Here is an 18,416-nt window from a genome sequence, read left to right as displayed (position 1 = left end):
TCCCAAGTGCTGCGATTAAAGGTGTGAACCACCACTGCCTGGCCATTTTTTATTTTTGAAGTAAAAAGAAAATGGTTTACTTGAAATCTTCAGGTTCTAGCACCCAAATAATCAACATTTCTTCACTCCATACCCAGAGAGAGCCAGGGGAGGATTTCTGTGTACTTGTCCAACTATATCTCTTTTCAACTTGCCAAGTAAACCTGTCTTCATGTGCTAAAAAGCTGGTAATGTTAGCAAAGCTGGAGACAGCAGCTCCAAGACTGACCTTTTAATGAAAGCTTTCTTTAAAAAAAAAAAACAAAACAGTGGTCAGGGCTGAAGAGACAGCTCAGTGCTTAAGAGCACCAGCTGCTCTGGAGGAGGACATGTGTTCAATTCCTAGCACCCACCTGGTGGTTTACAACCGCTTGTAACTCCAGTTCCAGGGTATCCGATGCCCTCTTTCAGCCTCCAAGGACACCAGGGACACAACTGGTACACGGACATAAATGCAGGCAAAAAAAAAAAAAAAAAAGTAAAAAAGGCCAGTATAGGAAGGGGTATCCCAAAGTGAAATGTTGACTTTCACCCTAAGACCTCTCTGGTTTTGGAGGGGTAGGGAGTAGTGAGACAAGGTCTCATGTATCCCAGGCTACCCTGAAAATTACTATGTAGCCATTGAACTTCTGATCCTCCTGGCTCTAATTCCCAAATGCTAGGTTATACATGTGTGCCACCATGTCCAGATGTCCATCTCTCCCTCTCCGTGTGTGTGTGTGTGTGTGTGTGTGTGTGTGTGTGTGTGTGTGTGTGTGTGCGTGTGGCTGGAGTTAGAGGTAGTTGTGAGCGGCCTGATTATAGGTTCTGGGAACTGAATTCCAGTCCCTGTATGTGCTCTTAACTGCTGAGCTATCTCTCCAGGGCCTACCTATGTTGTTGTTTTATGGGGGCAGGTTAATTTGAGATAGTATCTATGTAGCCCTGGCTGCCCTGGAACTCTCTCTGTAGACCAGGCTGGCCTCGAACTCAGAGATCCACCTGCCTCTGCCTCCACACTCAGCTTTATCTGTTTGTTTGTTTGTCTGTTTGTTTGTTTATTTGTGGGGGCAGGGCAGTTTCAAGATAGGGTTTCACTGTGTGGTCCTGGCTGTCCTGGAGCTCTCTCCACAGACCAGGCTGGCTTTGAACTTACAGAGCTCTGCCTCCTGAGTGCTGGGATCAAAGGTGTGTTGCTTTTTTAACGCAAGAAACCTGTCATGGTAAAGAACTTGGGTGCACTCTGTCTTCTACCCTAAACCCTGAAGTCGCCATAAAGCAAATATGGAAGAGGAGATGGTTTCTGAAATGCGGGCACTTTGTTCCACTTGAAGTGCATGAGAACCAAGATACATGTAGTCGACGATGTCAGTTTACACCAGGTTACTTTCCCAGTGAAGACAAGACACTCAAACCGGAACTGTGAGGAGATGCATCCAAGGGAGATCCTCTGGAAGAGCACCCAGAAGATTCACGTTTTTCTTCAGGTGTCATTTGCTACCCAGAAGAGCAGGTCTGAGGTTTTGAGCCAGCCCTCCTGAACTATGGTAGAGCAGTTTTAAAACAGGAAGGTGGAAATTACTCGGAAAGCACAAAGCTGACATGAACGTCAGTCACCTGCCCTGGGTCACAGTAGTAACTGCACCCGACAGGTCAGATCCAGTAGAAACCAGAGTTCCTTAAGGCAAGCACACTACACAACCGGTTGTTTTGTTAATTCTTGAGTAAATCACATTCTGTATTCATACAAAACAAGGTTTTTTCTCTGACAAACTGTACATATAGAAATAAATTTCCAATTGGACATGAACTCAACTTCGTGGAGGTGCTCCATTTCTTATGACACGTTTAAAAAAAAAAAAAAAAAAAAGATTCCAGCTTTCATCTTCACAAACAACATGGGAGGGAGCGTTAGGGCGACGAGGTTGGACAAGACAAACGGGGCCAACTACCCTGGGTAGTGGCAGCAGTCTCTTCATCGTAATAACCGCATTGGGCTCCTCGAACTCAGCTGCCCCAGAAGAGCTCGGCTACAGTGGTAAAGCCTTCTTCTCGCTTCCTTGGTGAGTCCACAAGAACTTCTTAAATACTATGCAGAGGCCCAGGGCTACTCAGCCCCTACTTCTACCGACCCCTCCCACCACCCCTTGAAGAGCCTCTCCGTGGAGGGCCAGAGTTCATGTTACTCCCTCTACCCCAGTTACTGCCACTCCGGCCCCCTCGAGAGGATGAGCTGCTGCCCGGAGGGCCACCGAAAGGTTCATCTCTGTGGTACCCGTCATGATGGTCTCCATCCAAAGAGCTGGAACGTCCGGACTTTGGCACTCTCTGGGAAGGTCCTGGGCCTGTTCGGCCTGAAACAAAACATGATTCAAGACATGACATTCCATATCATAGTGGCTGCTTATCTGTAATTTCTGGTACAGCTTTCACTCCCTGATGACAGTGGACCACCAGAAGGTCCTGAGGAGATACACAGTGGCTTTCAGAGCACAGAACCGGGTTCCTCTGTCCCTTCTGACCTCATTTCCACCCTGGCTCATGGCCTCAGCATCTGTGGAGGCCATCCATCCCAGGGCTGTTGGACAGAAGGCCAGAAGCCAGGCAAACACTGCGAATCCCCAGGAAACCTGCACCACAGCTGACGGTGTTTTTGCACATACTCAGAAGCACCTGAGATACATAGGCTGCTGCAGATGTCAGCAACAAGGGCTCCAGTTGGGGCTGTGTGTGTGTTCCATGACATGTGGCACTTTGACTCCTTACACATGTTTAGTGATGTAAGATATTCTCAAAGAACAAAAATAAACTGGCTTTCAGAGATTGACTAAATTTGACTTGTTTTCAGATTTAGGATTCCCAGATGTTTAGCTAGAAGGAAACTGTCTTAAAAAACCTTTCTTAGGCTAGTGAGATGGCTTGGCGGGTACAGGCACCTGCTACTAAACTTAACAACCCAAATTCCATGCTCAGGACAAGATAGGAGAGGAGCAAGTCCGGCAATTGTCCTCTAAGCTCCACATGTGTGCATAGCACCCACGTACAGACATACAAAGCAAATACAATTAAAAAACGTAAGAGAAAGCTGGGCGGTGGTGGTGCACGTCTTTAATCCCAGCACTTGGGAGGCAGAGCCAGGCGGATCTTTCTGAGTTCGAGGTCTACAGAGCGAGATCCAGGAAAGGCGCAAAGCTACACAGAGAAACCCTGTCTCTAAAAACAAAAAAACAAACAAAAAGTAAGAGAAGCTACCCAGGGAGAGAAAGTCAGCTTCTTCAGTGGTGGGCCCCATGATAGGTTGCCCATACTGCAATGGATGGCACCCCATACCCATGTACACATGCACAGTGCTAACTGAACTCAGGTTATACAAACAAGAGGGAGATACATTAAGTTGGGAAGGTGCTGTGAGTGGACTGGGTCTGGGATGAGTTGACCTAAGTATTTTGTGTTTTAAACTGTGTAATAAATTACCAAAGAATAAATACAAATTTTAATTGTTCTTCAGCTCAATGGAACTCAGTGGTACAGTGCTTTGCCTACTGTGTGCCTAGATCCTGTGTTTCATTCCCAGCACTGCAAAAATAAATGAATCCATAAACAGAACTTTTTCTCCTGAACTGATGTGATTGGCTCATCTAGAGCATGTTCTTCCAACACAACCGCCAACTCTATTTTGTCTGAAATGTTTAAATGGAAGTTAATCAAATGGAGATGAAGATGTGACGGGAACTTGCCAAACAATAAGCTTGGCTGCTTATTATGCAAAGCATGTTAGGTCAACCGAACAGAGCTGTCATCTGGCCACATGTCCTTGGCCAGGGCACCCTGACTGCTCAGGAATTCATCTAGGACCACAGTACTGCATTTAGCTGCGGGGAGGGAGATGTACTAGATACACACGAGTCATTCTGGAAAGACTGCAGTGAATAAGGTGGAGCATCCAGCAGCTTCCTTTCCAAAGCACACCACACTGGCCACCCACCACCCAGCCCACCCTAAAGCCAGACTTGTAGTCACTGTCACTGGCTGCTACTCCTGGTTAAAGTGCCACTGATGTTCCTCCTGGGCCCAGGCTGAAAAGCAAGGTACAGAACCTGGGAGAAGATAGCTCTCCCTTCCCTGGGAGGATACCTGAGGGCTTCAAATAGCCACTGGGGGGGATACACCTGCCAGGGGTCAAAGGAGCAGAGCAGAAACCCCGAACGAGGACCTCCTGGAGAGTCTGCAGCTCCCCCAGCCGTGGCAAACAAACCACACCCACACAGAGGCAGGGTGGAGGCCGCCGCGGGGACAGACTCCTGCAGCTCTGGGATGGGGCTGCAGCCCTCTTACCTTTGCTTCCTCGGTCCTCCGAGGGGCCTCCCTGCGCCTCCATCTCTCTGTGTTCAGAAGTGCCCGACCCATCGTGCCAGGGACGCTTCCGGGGTGGTAGGGAGGCCATGTCCATGCCTTGGAGAGAAGAGGAGCGCTCTCTGCTAGCTGGTGAATGGCCATCATGAGGGGGATGATCGGGGCGGGGAGCATCACGAAAATGTTCATGACCTGGTCCTGAAAGGAAAAGCGAAGGTCCATGGTTAAGGATCTGACGCTATCCAATCAGTGCAGCTCAGAGCAACAGGGAGTGAGGCCGCTTCGAGCAACTTGAGAGCAGGAATGTCTACGAAACAGACTGGGTTGAGTCACACCATGAAAGAAAGGAACTCCTCCTGGGATAAGAGGAGGCAGGACTCCGGTTATCGTCACGGTCTTTAAAACTATTGAAGGGACTAGGGAGCTGGCTCAACGGGAAAGGGCTTGCTGTGCGAGTAGGAGGACTGGAGCTCAGATTCCCACACCCACATAACAGCTACATGTGTGTACGGTCCCAGGGAAGGCGGCTGGCTAGACTAGCCAAATCAGCAGGCTCCTGACTCAAATGAGAAACCCTGCCTCAATATCTAAGATGGACAGCCACCAAGGAAAGTTGTTATCTGGCTTCTATACACACGCAGACACAAGCATCCCACCTGTACTCATGTACACCCACACACATGTGAACACACATACATACACATGCATAGCTCACATATATACACATAAAGTTACTGAGGACTCCAAAAAGTCCACTAACAAAAAATACATCTACTCGGCTGGACGTGGTGGTGCACACCTCTAGTCTCAGCACTCGGAAGGCAGAGGAGGGGGATCTCTGAGTTCGAAGCCAGCCTGGTCTCCATGACTGCCAGGGCTACATAGAGAAAACAAAAGCAAAACAACAACAAAAACACATCTACTATTTTTATGGTATGATAAATCAAGATGAGGAAAATTTTAATTCTTTTATCCTTATTTTCCAAGTAGATGACAATTTAGTGAAAAGAATAGTATTATTTGTGTATGTGTTGGTATGTCTGGAAGCCAGAGGCCAATATAAAGTATCTTCCTCAGGTCTCCATCTTTTGATTTTTTCCTCCTAAAGCCAGGATCTTACTATTTGGCCCTAACTGACCTACAATTTGCTGTGTAGACCAGAATGGTCTCAAACTCAGAGAGATTTACTTGCCTCTGCCTCCTGAGTGCTAGGGTTAAAGGTGTGCACCACTCCTGGCCTCACAACTTTATGAGACAGGGCCTGATGCTAAACCTAAATCAGCAACTGACTGAACAGGCTGGTCAGTGAGCTCTAGAGATTTTCCCTCCCTGCCTTGTCAGTGTGGAATTCCAGGTGCTACTGCCAAGAATGACTGAGGATTTAAACTATATCCCTAACCCAAATAAATTGTTTTATCCTTTTGTTTGTTTGTTTGTTTGTTTATTTTTTTATTTTTATTTTTTTTGGTTTTTCGAGACAGGGTTTCTCTGTGTAGCTTTGGCGCCTTTCCTGGAACTCACTCTGTAGCCCAGGCTGGCCTCGAACTCACAGAGATCTGTCTGCCTCTGCCTCCCAAGTGCTGGGATTAAAGGCGTACACCACCACCACCCGGCTAGTAATTGTTTTATACTTAACACAAATCTCTTTACTATCTTACTTAAGAAAAAAGGAAAACAAAAAAAGCTGGGTTCTCCCACCTATTTATGCATTAAATCTATTGAGATAAAACACTTGAACAGACAGACAGGAAGACAAGTGGCCTCCATGGAGTAAAACTAGAAAAGACAGCCCCTGGCGATGGGCCCTGCTCTGGGAACTACCAAAGCGCAAGCACGGCTCCTTCCTTACCGGGCTCTCGGTTTCCATCCCAGGAATCTGATTTCCGTCCTCCTTCAAAGCGAGGGAACTCGTCAGGAGTGGGGAGTAGGCACTTCCTGGATCCCCCTACAAAGAGGAGCAAACAGACCACTCAGAGGCCGCCCAGCTGTGCTCAAGGCTGCTGTCCCTCAGACCAGCTGTTCTCAACTGCTCACCTCGTGGATTGGCACGGCCTCGGCCTCTGAGATCTCGTCCTCGGGATGCTTCATCAGAAGCATCAAAACCCTCTTCTGGACCAAAGTCATCAGGACCAGGAAAGTTGTCCCTTCCTCTTGGTGGAGCACGGCCTTCATGTCTTGGGGGGGCTCCTCTTCTAAAGCTGAGTATGGAGAGAACAGAAACTTTAATATACAATGTGAATGGAGATAAAAACACGGTCTATTTATTGAAGTTTCACTTTACAGCACTAACATTACAGTCCAAAGTAGATGGAAAGCAACAACGTAGCAGAATGTAGGTTACTTTGCTGATAGGGATATACCAAGTTCTTTCCGTGCATTACTCTGTCTCATTCCCTCCTCACCAACCTGTCCACTACAACTGGTACCTTTTGTTGTTTTATTTTTTTTTATGATGAACAATCTTTTTTACATACACAGTTGGAAAAAGGGGTGCTGATCATGACTTCTCTGGGGACATGCACTCTGTGTAATTGGCCCAGCATATAATCTCCACTCTGGTGGTCTGAATGAGAAAGGCCCCACAGGCCCACGCTTGAATACTTGGTTTCCAGTTAATGGAATTGTTCAGGAAAGATAAGGAGGTGTGGCTTTGTTAGAGGAGGCGTTTCACTGAGAGTGGGCTTTCAGGTTTCAAATGCCCATGCCAGGCCCAGTCTGTCTCCCTCTGCCTGCTGCCTGGGGATCAGGATATAAAGCTCTCAGTTAATGCTCCAGTGCCTGCCTGCCTGCTTCTCTCCATGATGCTTATGGACTCACCCACTAAATCTGAACAAGCCCCACTTAAAATGCTTTCTTTTATAAGAGTTGCCTTGGTCATGGTGTCTCTTCACAACAACAGAACACTAAGATACCAAGCATGAGCCAGTTTGTATGGTTTTTCCTCCAGTTCCCTTTTAATTACCTTCTTTGTCCCCAGGTGGCATGACCAAAGCATCTTTGCTGTAAGCACAGAAGACCTGGGTCAGAGCAGAACAGCACAAGAGGCACGATGGGCTAGGACAGTCTTAACACAGCATATTCTTTCCTGTGCCCAGGCATCCACCGTGCCAATGCCCTGGGTACAAATGGAGTCTCCTTCACCTTTATACTGGTACGCTTGTGCCCCCTTAAATTCCTAGACTGAAGCTCTAATACCTATTGGTATGGTATATAGGGTACATACCACGTATGGTACAGATAGCTGCCCCATACTCTTGAAAGTCAGTATGCAGAGTTGTATAAGGATATGAAGGTAGTGCAGGATATGAAATTAGGAAGGAGAAACAGAACAAAGTGTCACTATCCGCCCCACCCACCCCACACTGGGAGGGGGTATCACCCGCCTTTAATCTCACCACTCAGGAGGCAGAGGCAGGAGGATCTCAGTGAGTTCTAGGCCAGCCTGGTCTATAGAACAAGTTCCAGGATAGCCAGAGCTACAGAGAGAAATCCTGTCTCGAAAATCTAAACTAAATAAATAATAAATGAATAATTTTAAAAATCATCTTTTAATCAATTGATTCCTCTGAAATCCCTCCCCAGTTTAGCCTCAACCACTCCAGGTCCTAAGAAGACAACAGGAAATTGATGTGCTTGTAAGCGATATAAGCAGTAAATATAAATATAGCAAAGCATGATGGCACACATCAGTAATTTCTGTACTTGGGAGGTGGAGAAAAGAGGAACATGAGTTCAAGGTTAAACTTTGGCTAAACAGAAAGTCTGAGACCAGCCTAGGATGCATGAGACACAGCTTCAAAAACAAGGCTGGAGAGACGGCTCAGTGATTAAAGTGGCTTGCTGCCTTGTAGAGGACCCAAGCTTGTTTCCTGGTTCATATATGGCAGTTCACAATCATTATAACTCCAGTTCCGGGTATCCAATCCCCTCTTCTGTTCCTTATGGGCACTAGGCATGCACACGATACACAAGCATTCAGGAAAACACACATAATATGCAAATCTTAGGGTTGTTTTTTGTTTTTCTTTTCTTTTTTGATCTGGCTAGTGAAATAGCTCAGCAGGTAAAGGCAGTTGCTGCCAGGCCTGAGGACCTGAGCATTATTCCCAGGGCTCACGTGGTAGAGAAGAATGACCACTGCAAGAAGTCCTCTGATCTCCACTTGCACACCACAGCAGATGCACACACACACACAGAGATAAAGTGGCTCAGTGGTAAAGTGTGCATGCTCTTCCTGACAACCTCAGTCAGACGCCAGCATCCATATCAAACACTTCACAAGTCCCTGTAACTCCAGCTCCATGGGATCTAGCATCCTCTTCTAGCTTCCAAGGGTATCTACACTCACATGCACATACCCACACAAAATAACACACAGAGAATAAAGTAATATAATACAATTTTTTTCTTTAATTTTGGAGTTAGGTGTAGTGCCACATGCCTGTGATCCCAGAATAATTAATTCAGAGCTAGCCTAGGCAACAAAGCAAGAACTTAACTTTCTTTTTTCAAAGTATATGAGTATGTGAATGCAGGCATATGCATGCCAGTGTGTGTGTGTGTGTGTCTGTGTGAACTCATGGAGTTCAAAGAATAACTTTACATCTTGTTCAAGCAGGGTCTCTATTGTTATATTCCAGGTTGCCTGGCCCTCAAGCCTCCAATAAAGTCTCCAGTCTCTGTCTCCTATCTTGCCACAGGGGTAACTTACCACATCTGGCTTTTTACTCACATGAGTTCCAGGGATCCAAACTTAGAATGTAAAGCTTGCATGAAAAGTACTTAGCCACCTCTCCACTTCTGTACGGAACACTTTATACAGACTTTTGCTCATTGTCTTATTTCCTAAACAATACAGTACAGCCAGGCATGGTGGTGCACACTTTTAATTCCAGCACTTGGAAGACAGAGGCTGGTGGATCTCTGTGAGTTCCAGGCTAGCATGGAATCATTGTGAGACCCTGTCTCAAACACACAATACAATACAGTAACATTCTGGAGCCGGGGAGATGCTCAGTCAGTAAAGTGACTGCCATACAAGCATGAGGATCTGAGTTCAGATCTCCAGCACACATATAAAATGCGGGGCACAGCAGGCTGTGTCTACAACCTCAGCTCTGGGAGACAGACAAGAAGGTCCCAGGAGCTTAGTCAGCCAGCCTACCTGAACCGGTGAGTTGTAGGTTTAGTGAGAGACTCTGTCTCAAAAGTGATTGACGAAGACATCTGATTCAACCCGAGACACACACACACACACACACACACACACACACACACACACATTCATATATAACATGCACAGTACTTACATACATTCATATTATATGAAGTACTGTAAGTCATCTTGAGATGTTTCTAAAGCACACAGCAGGAAGTGTATATGTTATATGGAAACCCTACAGCACTTTACACAAGTAACTACCAACTGCTTAAGGACTCTGATGTGTAAGAGTCCTCGGAAACTGCCTTCAGATACCAAAGGATGACTGTCTAATTCATAGTGAAAGACTGTCCTAGAAGTATTGCAAAGAAAGTACACAAAGCTATTGGGGGAGTGGGGGTGTCCAACTAGAGTGAGCCATGGCTATCTACAGAGTCTACAGAGTGTTGTTCCAAGTGGAGGAAAAGCAAATACACAGAGTAGCACAGATGTGGGACAGCACAAGAGTCTAGGCTGAAATCTGTCATGACAGATTTTCAAAAATATAAATAGACAAAAATATAAATGAAGACATAACAAACTGCGACGTCTGCACAAGAAACAGATTCAAGAGATCAATGATCATTATGCAGACGTCAATTCTTATACATCAATCATGACTATCACTGGTTATGCTCAATATCACTTGAAATGACACCAATGTGTTTTCTTTCCTCTACATTGCTCCTAGTCTTTCTATCCAAAGGGCTGAGAACTCAAACCTGACCTAAGTTGAATAGGAAGATGGTGTTTATTTCAATCTGACTGTGTTAAGACCTTTGGGCAATTCCATAAAATCTTAGCCTATTTTATAAGCTCTTTCTTCTCTTTTTTCTTTTTTTGTTTTTAATTTGTGTGCACTGGTGTTTTGCCTGCATGAGGGTGTTGGGCACCCTAGAACTGGGGTTTCAGACAGCAGTGAGCTGCCATGTGGGTGCTGGGGATCAAACCCAGGTCCTCTAGAACAGCTGGTGCTCTTAACCGCTGAGCCATCTCTCCAGCCCCTTTGTTTTCAATTATAGTATCTGGTTCAGATCTCATCAGCTAATTAACCTGCACACCATAAGTCAGATCCAAGACACTCGCTGGGCATACATACACAGTCTCCCATCTCATTAACTCAGAAGTTAGTCAGGGGTAGTGGCACACTCCTCTCAGGAGGCAGAGACAAGGCCTGGGAATTCAAGGACAGCCTGGACTGCAGCATGAGACTGTGTCACAACAACTTGAAAGACAAAGGTCTCAAATGCACAGATAATAGAGAACTACATATAACATAACTTTAAAATCTAAATGCTGACAGGCAGTGGAGTCACACGCCTTTTATTTTAATCCCAGCACTCGGCAGGCAGATCTCTGTGAGTCAGAGGACAGCCTGTCCTACAGAGTTGAGTCCCAGGACAGCCAGGGCTACACAGAGAAACCCTGTCTCAAAATACCTAAATAAAACAAAGTAAAAAAATAAAGTCTAAATGCTAACCACAAAGAACATAGGGCTAAATCAACGCAGTACTTTTCCCTAGGAAAGGAAAACCATCTTTGTAGTGAGGGCAGGGAAATGCAGAAAACCCACGGAATACACTTCCTTACCTTTCTTCTCTGCGCCCTCGAAAACGTGGGTCATCAGGATCCCTGGAGAACCGTTCATCTCCAGGTCTGCGGCCTTCCCATGCCCCCGGAGGGCCTCGGGCTGCACCCCGGCCATCACCCTCACTGAATTCCCTGTGATCAGGTGGAAAGGGAGGTCCAGGGCCCCCTCGCCTCCATTTCTCTTCTTGTGGTAAGGGTCCTCCTCGCCCTTCAAATTCCCTTAACCGGTGGCCAAAGCGCTTGTCAGGGTGGAAGTCATCTGGTCTGCTGAAGTCGTCAGGGAAATCAGGGTGAGAGCCACGCCTGTCAGGAGGACCCCTGCAGTCCTGGCCACCCCGGAAAGGGCCCCTCTCAGGCCCATGCTCGGGGCCACCAGTCTGCTCGTGCCGCCTCTCTGACATGGGGCCCAGGTGATGGTTGGGAGGGCCTCGAGAGTCACCTACAAGAAACAAAGCTGAATGTTAGTTACCATGGCTTCCATGAGGCCTGCTGTGCAGGCCTGCTCTACAGTACCTGCCAATTTTAGGAGGTACTTTGCCCTATAATGCTTTCCCTTCTAGGTTCTCAGGGCACTTAGAAGATAAACATCCCAAAGCATCATATAATGGGGAGACCATGGGGTTTGGGGTACAACTTTCAGCTTTATAATTTGACCTAAGGATAATCACTAATCTCTACCGAGTGTCCACTTTTCAGCCACATGTTGAAAACATAAGTGAACTTTCAGCACAAGAATGGACTTTCCTACCCTGTCCCCGTTCTTCCTGCGACTTCATCAGGGCCTCTGATTAGATACCCAAGAGACACAAGAAAGAAAAGTTGGGCTGTAGACTGTATTATCAAGAATTCACATCAGCCAGGGGTAGTGGCACACTCCCTTAATCCTAGCACTTGGGAGGTAAAGGTAGATGGATTTGAGTTTGAGACCAGCCTGATCTACAGAGGGAGTTTCAGGCCAGCCAGGGATATACAGTGAGACCCTGTTTCAAAACTGAAAATAAATTATACACACACACACACACACACACACACACACACACACTCACTCACTCACTTCTGCTCGTGTAAGCACCACAAAGCCATCACAGGCCCCGGGTCTACACTGCTGCCACCACCCACTGTCCACTCCTTTAGTCCCTAGCCTGTTGCTTTATGCCATACCGCATTTTAGGAATCTTAACACAATCTTCCATAAGGCTCACGGAACCATGGGCCCCCCCATCCCCCTAACAGCTGTCTGGGGACAAATGAGCTCTGCTGGCCTTCAACTTTGCGGTTTGCATTTACATATTATTTTGCTCTTTCTGGGAATGATGGACCTCAAGTATGTTATTATTAGCATGTTTTACAGACAAGAATTTTATTTGAAACTTCCCAGCTCCTGCCTTCTGCTGCTGTTTCTTGTCAATAAGACAACAACTTTCCTGTATCAGTCAGTCAACACTTCTGTTCCCTGCCTCCAACTTGCACCCTTCCATTTTTCATCTCCCCAGCCATTTCAACTCCTCTCCACTCAGCATGGACTGAAACTTGGAAATCTCAGTATAAAAAGGTGATGTCAGAAAAAGTCTCTGCACTTGAGCTCCGCTGTCCTTTCTCCATGCAGTCTGCAAATATCTGGGTCCACTCCCCTAACGGACAAGCACTCAATGCTCACTGCTCTCACAGCTGTGCTGGTTAGTCCTACGTCAACTTGATACAATCTAGAGTCACTTTCCAAGAGGGAATCTCAACTGAGAAAATATTCCCATAGACTGGCCCCTGAGTAAGCCTGGGTGCTTGACTGATGATTGCTGAGAGGACCCAGTTCTTCTGGGTGGTGTCATCCCTGAGCTGGTGGTCCTAGGCTGCATGAGAAAGCAGACTGAGCAAGCCACGGAGAGCAAGCCAGTAAGCAGCACTCCTCTATGACCTCTCATCAGCTCCTGCCTCTAGGTTCCAGCCTTGAGTTCCTTCCCTGACTTCCCTGGGTGATGGACTTACAAGCTGTAAGGTAAATACACCCTTTCCTCCCCAAGCTGCTTTCCGTCATGACGTTTTATCACAGCAACAGAAACCTGAACTAAGACAATTGCTTCTCCAACTTCAGGTTGTCTGAACTTAGTGACAACTGACCAGAGGATATGACACGGGTTCCATCTGGACTTCATTAACCTACAAACACTCATCTCACCATCTCTGGTTAAAAGGAGCCTGTCAACTTTCTTCCAAGGAAAGAAACCTACCACTACAAACGGTGATGTTGTGTTGGTGGCAACTAATCCAGGAGGGGATGGTAAGCCACTGGCATGTCTCTCCCTTCTCCCTCTGGTCCCTAGGAGAAAGAGGGGGGGAAGGCAGCAGGGCAGGTGGGGAGGAGGAGGGAGAAGGAGAGGGGAGAGAGAGGGGCGAGCAAGATGCGCAGGAACAAGTGGAGACAGACGCAGGTGTGGCAGAGAGGCCACTTCCATTCATTAACAGAAGTACTGCGTGGACAACAAATGCCCTTCCCAAGGGTCCCCAAGCCTCCAGGGAAACTCTTCCTTTTCTTTCTCTCACAAATCCACTTCTATGGTAGCAACGGGGATGGAAATAAAAGCGCTTGAATCCCTGTCCTTTCTTACCTTTTAGTATCTCACATCAATTCAAAGCTGAGGCTTTAAATGTCTAAACTCCAGGGCTATAAACGTTGAAAGGCCTTCTCTTAATCCAACAGGATGGGACAAAAACATCTAACATGTACCACATGGTGCTGCGGGTTTGGCCAGTTTAGTAATAGTTTAGTACAGTCCCCACAGTGCCCCATGTGCCAATGTACTATTCTTTCCTAAGGGTGCTGAATGGGACCATTCCACTCCTACCTCACTTCTGTTCATATTCCCCTAAGTTCTTCCATGCCAACTCTCCTGCCAGCCCGTACCCTTTACTCCAAGGCTGCCCACCTGGGAGCAAGGGCACAATGCCAGTTCAACCAAATCCTCTGGTTAAATGGTAACTTCCAAATAGCCATACGCCCTAAATGCTGATAGTCCTCATCTTTGCTTTTCATAATATTAGTACATTTCTTCTTCAAATGGTGCCTTACAATGTATGCAGTTAAAGAGTCCATTATGGAACAATGGGGCAAAGGGGAGTGATAATAAGAACTCCATTAACATCCTGCATCCTCCATCCTATCAAGGAGCCGAAAGCAGAGGTAGTTCTGCTCTTTGGAAGGCCAGACACATGGACCTGCATCCCACAGGCACAAGAGCCACTTCCCATTCCAGTGTGGGCTGTGCTGGGAACAAAAATGCCAGGGCTCTCTGTGGTTTTACCACAAGTCTCTGGTAGTATGGAACTCATTTTCTCTTCCAGCATCACTGCCTAAGGAAACATTATCTATGGCAACAAAAGACACAGCAAACTATCACCTAAAGTGACCGTGACCTTCTCAGCAGGTCCAATACAATGCCACTGTATCAATTGCCAACAAAACTATTTACTGTCAAATGTGCACAACAGAGGGAGAATACAAACTTCCTCAGCCAAGCATATATTTACCTTTGTTAGGGCCAGGTCCTTGTCCAGGGTTCAGAGGAGGGATTCGGCCTTGTGCTCCCTGCTGCCCTAGGCCTGGTATCAAGGGTGGGGGACCTGCACTCTGTCCTTCCTGAGGTGAAACATGTAAAGACAGGTATGAGACCATGGACAGGCGCTTCATGAACAACCATAACATGTGAAAAGCTGCTAAATATTTAGCTAGTGACATTAATACAAAATCCCCCTAAAGTGGGCTGGGGAGATGGCTTGGTAGATAAAGTGCCCTGCAAGCATGAGAACCAGATGGAGTTTGAATTCCCCAGCACCCAAGTAATGTCAGATGAAGCAGCCCAAGTCTGGGACCCCAGTGTACTTGGGGTGAAATGCAGCTGGAATGGGAGAGTCCCGAGATACACAAAGGCCAGCTAGCTTGTCAGATGCAGCAACGGACAAGCTGACTCCAACAAAGTGGCATGCACATACCTGTACTCACACAAAACACAAAGGAATATACACATAAACGATTCTAAACTGGGGAAGGAGTTATTTCTTTTCCACAATCAAAAGAAGAAGCATCTGTATTTTAAACCTCCTGATAGGTTTCAGTTAAAGCCAGAGCTTTCCTTGTAAGGTCAAGCAGGAACCAAGAGAGTTACAGTGTAGTGCCCCGGCTCTTGCAGACCGCAAGCTCCTCACAAAGGGGCAGGCCTGGCCTCTACCAGGCAGGCAGCTTTAACTGTCAAGTTGTGACAATGCAACCAACCCTCTCCAAGCTACATCAGGATGGAGCTTCTTGTTGCTATTTTGTGGCAGAAGTACACACTGTCACATGCAGAGGTAAGAGGACAGCTTTCAGGAATTGGTTCTCCTTTTCCACCTCATTGAGGCAACATCTCTCTTATTGTTGTTACTATACTGTAAGCTGGTGGCCTGTGAGCTTCTGACCACACCTAGCAGCTCAGACAAGATTACAGATGTGTGCCGCTGCATCTGGCTTTTTTTTTTTTTATGATTTATTTAATATTTGTGTATGATGTTTTGCCTGCATGTATGTATGTGTACTACATGTGTACTCAGTATCCATATAGGCCAGAAGAGGACATCGGATCCCCTGGAACTGGAGTTACAGATGGCTGTGAGCTATCATCATGTGGATACATGTAATCAAACCCGAGTCTTCTGCAATAGCAACAAGTGCTCTTAACCACTAAGTCATCTCTCCCGAACTCACTCTCTCTCTCTCTCTCTCTCTCTCTGTGTGTGTGTGTGTGTGTGTGTGTGTGTGTGTGTGTGTGTGTGTGTGAGAGAGAGAGAGAGAGAGAGAGAGAGAGAGAGAGAGAGGTGTCAATGTGTAGAAAGGTGTACATGCTTTTTTGTGCACATGTATGTACAAGAGGCCTGAGGTTGATGCAAGGAATCTTTCTCAATGGCTCTTCCATCTTATTCTTTGAGTCAGGGTCTCAACCAACCCCAAAATTCATTATGGTTAGTCTTGGTCTCACCAGCCAGCTTGCCTTAGGGACTCTGTCTTCACTTCCCAAGGTTGGAAGTACAGGTGAGCCACCATGACCACTTAGTATTTGTTCTGATTGCCCACACTGCCCAAAGACCTTGGAGCAGGAGTCTTAACAAAGCTAACTAGACAAACCAGGCATGGTGGCATGTGCCTTCAATCCCAGTACTTGGGAGGCAGAGGCAGATCTCTGTGAGTTCAAGGCCAGCCTGGGCTACACAGTAAAACCTTGTCTCAAACAAAGATAACAAAACAAAAGCAAGACAAAAGAGAAAGTATCTGGAAATTCTTTCATACAGAAAATACACTTAATAGCCTGGCATGTGGTGCACGCCTTTAATCCCAGCACTTGGAAGGCAGAGGCAGGTAGATCTCTGTGAGTTCAAGGCCAGCCTGGTGTACAGAATGAGTTCCAGGGCAGCCAGAGCTGTTACACAGAGAAACCCTAAAAACACCAACCAGAAAATACACTTACTGAGTGGCCTTTGTATGAGACTAGCACAGGTTCAAACCTCAGTGGTAAAATTACTCACATGTCCCAAACCAGTCAGTCACATGAATGGACACTGACAGTGCAGTCTTGGTGCATAGAGTCTGACCACCTGAACTGGATCTCAGGACTCCACAAATGTACAAAAACTAATTCATTAAAATGCTCATTAGATATGGTCTATAAACCCAGAACTCGGGAGGCTGAGGCAGGACGACTCGGAGTTCAAGGCTAGCCTGGGTTACATGATGAGTCCATTTTAAAAAACAGAGAGGAAAATGCCATCAGTAATGCACTGCCAGAAGTTTCTGGGGCTTTGGCTTATTTAGTGTATGTGCATACATGCATACATGCCGAGGTCAGAAGGCCTACTTTATCACTCTTCACATTACTCCCATGAATAAGCTCTCTCACTGAACCTGGAAATAGGCCAGCAGGCAAAAGTCCCATGATCCTCCTCTCTTCCCTCACAGTGCTGGGGTTCCAGACGCCGAGTGTGACCATGTCCAGCTTTCTAACGTGGGTGCTAGAGATTCAAACTCAGGTCCTCATGCTCCTGTATCAGATGCTCCTATCCCATGAGCCATCTTCCCAGCCCTCAATGGCAGAAATGTCTAAACCACTCTGCTGCCCACTTTTACCCCTGAACAGTTCTTAACAGTATCTTTCTTTCATGCTGTTATTTTAACACCTGGATTCCACTGAGGTGAAGCAATTTCAGACTCATTCTAGTAATTCAAGTCAACTAGAAATTTCGGAACCATGACGGTTTTCATGTATAAATTTGACTGTCCTCTTCTCTAACATGTCTAGAGTTTCATTCATCATATAACAGTAAAAGTTTCTTAGTTTTATAATCCTCCAAAATGAAAACTATTCTTTCATAAAACAAACAAAAAAAACCAGTTAATAAGTAGAGTAAGTAGTATACACATGCAAGTGCACAGTGAATTAATAAGCCATATAGCTGGGCAGTGGTGGCGCACGCCTTTAATCCCAGCACTCGGGAGGCAGAGGCAGATGGATCTCTGTTCGAGGCCAGCCTGGGCTATGAAGCAAGTTCCAGAACAGCCAGGGCTACACAGAGAAACCCTGTCTCAAAAAACCAATTGATAGACAGACAGACTGATCTACACACACACACACACACACACACACACACACACACACACACACACACACAATATGTGGAGTTTTAGCACAATTTTGGATGACAGCTCTGAACTGCATCTGGTTCATTCTAAATTCCGTAAGGTGGAAATAACTCAAATGTCCCATAATTTATGACATTTTCAAGTTTTGGAAAATCTACAGAATACCACATCACATACTCAGTAAATCCAATGGTTACATTTCACATTGTAGCACATGCTGTGTGCCAAGGCACACATGGAGGTCAGAGGACGACTTGTGGGTGCTGGCTCTCCTACCATGTGGGCTTGGGGACTCATACATCATCAGCTTTGCTTGGCAAATGCCCTGACCTGCTGAGCTATCGCACTGGCCCAAATGGCTATTTTTAGACCATGGATTCTCAGTGGAATCTGGAAAGCACAAGAGGACGGGGCTGTATGTGCTGAGAGGTACGTTGCCTGCCCAGCATGCACGATGGTCCTGGGTTCCATCTTCAGCCTTCTCCTTCCCCAGTAAAAGGTTAAGGAAAAAAAATGGGTTGTTTTGTTTGTTCGAGACAGCCCTGGCTGTCCCGGAACTCATTCTACAGACCAGGCTGGCCTGGAACTCACAGAGAT

At 46.4% G+C, this 18,416-nt stretch overlaps 1 protein-coding gene across 2 annotated transcripts in view; it reads right to left on the bottom strand.

Moving 5' to 3' along the window:
- Nucleotides 1–1,723: 1,723 nt before the first annotated feature.
- Wdr33 (WD repeat domain 33) overlaps nucleotides 1,724–18,416 on the bottom strand; it is a 112,197-nt gene continuing 95,504 nt past the window's right edge. For both annotated transcript variants that reach the window (XM_059246299.1, XM_059246300.1), the window contains exons 17-22: nucleotides 14,684–14,792; nucleotides 11,162–11,600; nucleotides 6,406–6,569; nucleotides 6,221–6,316; nucleotides 4,354–4,569; nucleotides 1,724–2,372 (exon numbers count right to left, since the gene is read on the bottom strand). In XM_059246299.1, coding sequence (XP_059102282.1) covers nucleotides 2,143–2,372; nucleotides 4,354–4,569; nucleotides 6,221–6,316; nucleotides 6,406–6,569; nucleotides 11,162–11,600; nucleotides 14,684–14,792 — 1,254 coding nt within the window. In that variant the 3' untranslated portion in view covers nucleotides 1,724–2,142. The remainder of the gene's footprint in view (nucleotides 2,373–4,353; nucleotides 4,570–6,220; nucleotides 6,317–6,405; nucleotides 6,570–11,161; nucleotides 11,601–14,683; nucleotides 14,793–18,416) is intronic.

Source organism: Peromyscus eremicus, chromosome 19 (assembly GCF_949786415.1).
Source record: "Peromyscus eremicus chromosome 19, PerEre_H2_v1, whole genome shotgun sequence".
NCBI classification, from domain to species: Eukaryota; Metazoa; Chordata; class Mammalia; order Rodentia; family Cricetidae; genus Peromyscus; species Peromyscus eremicus.
This window is presented reverse-complemented; position numbering and strand designations above follow the sequence as displayed.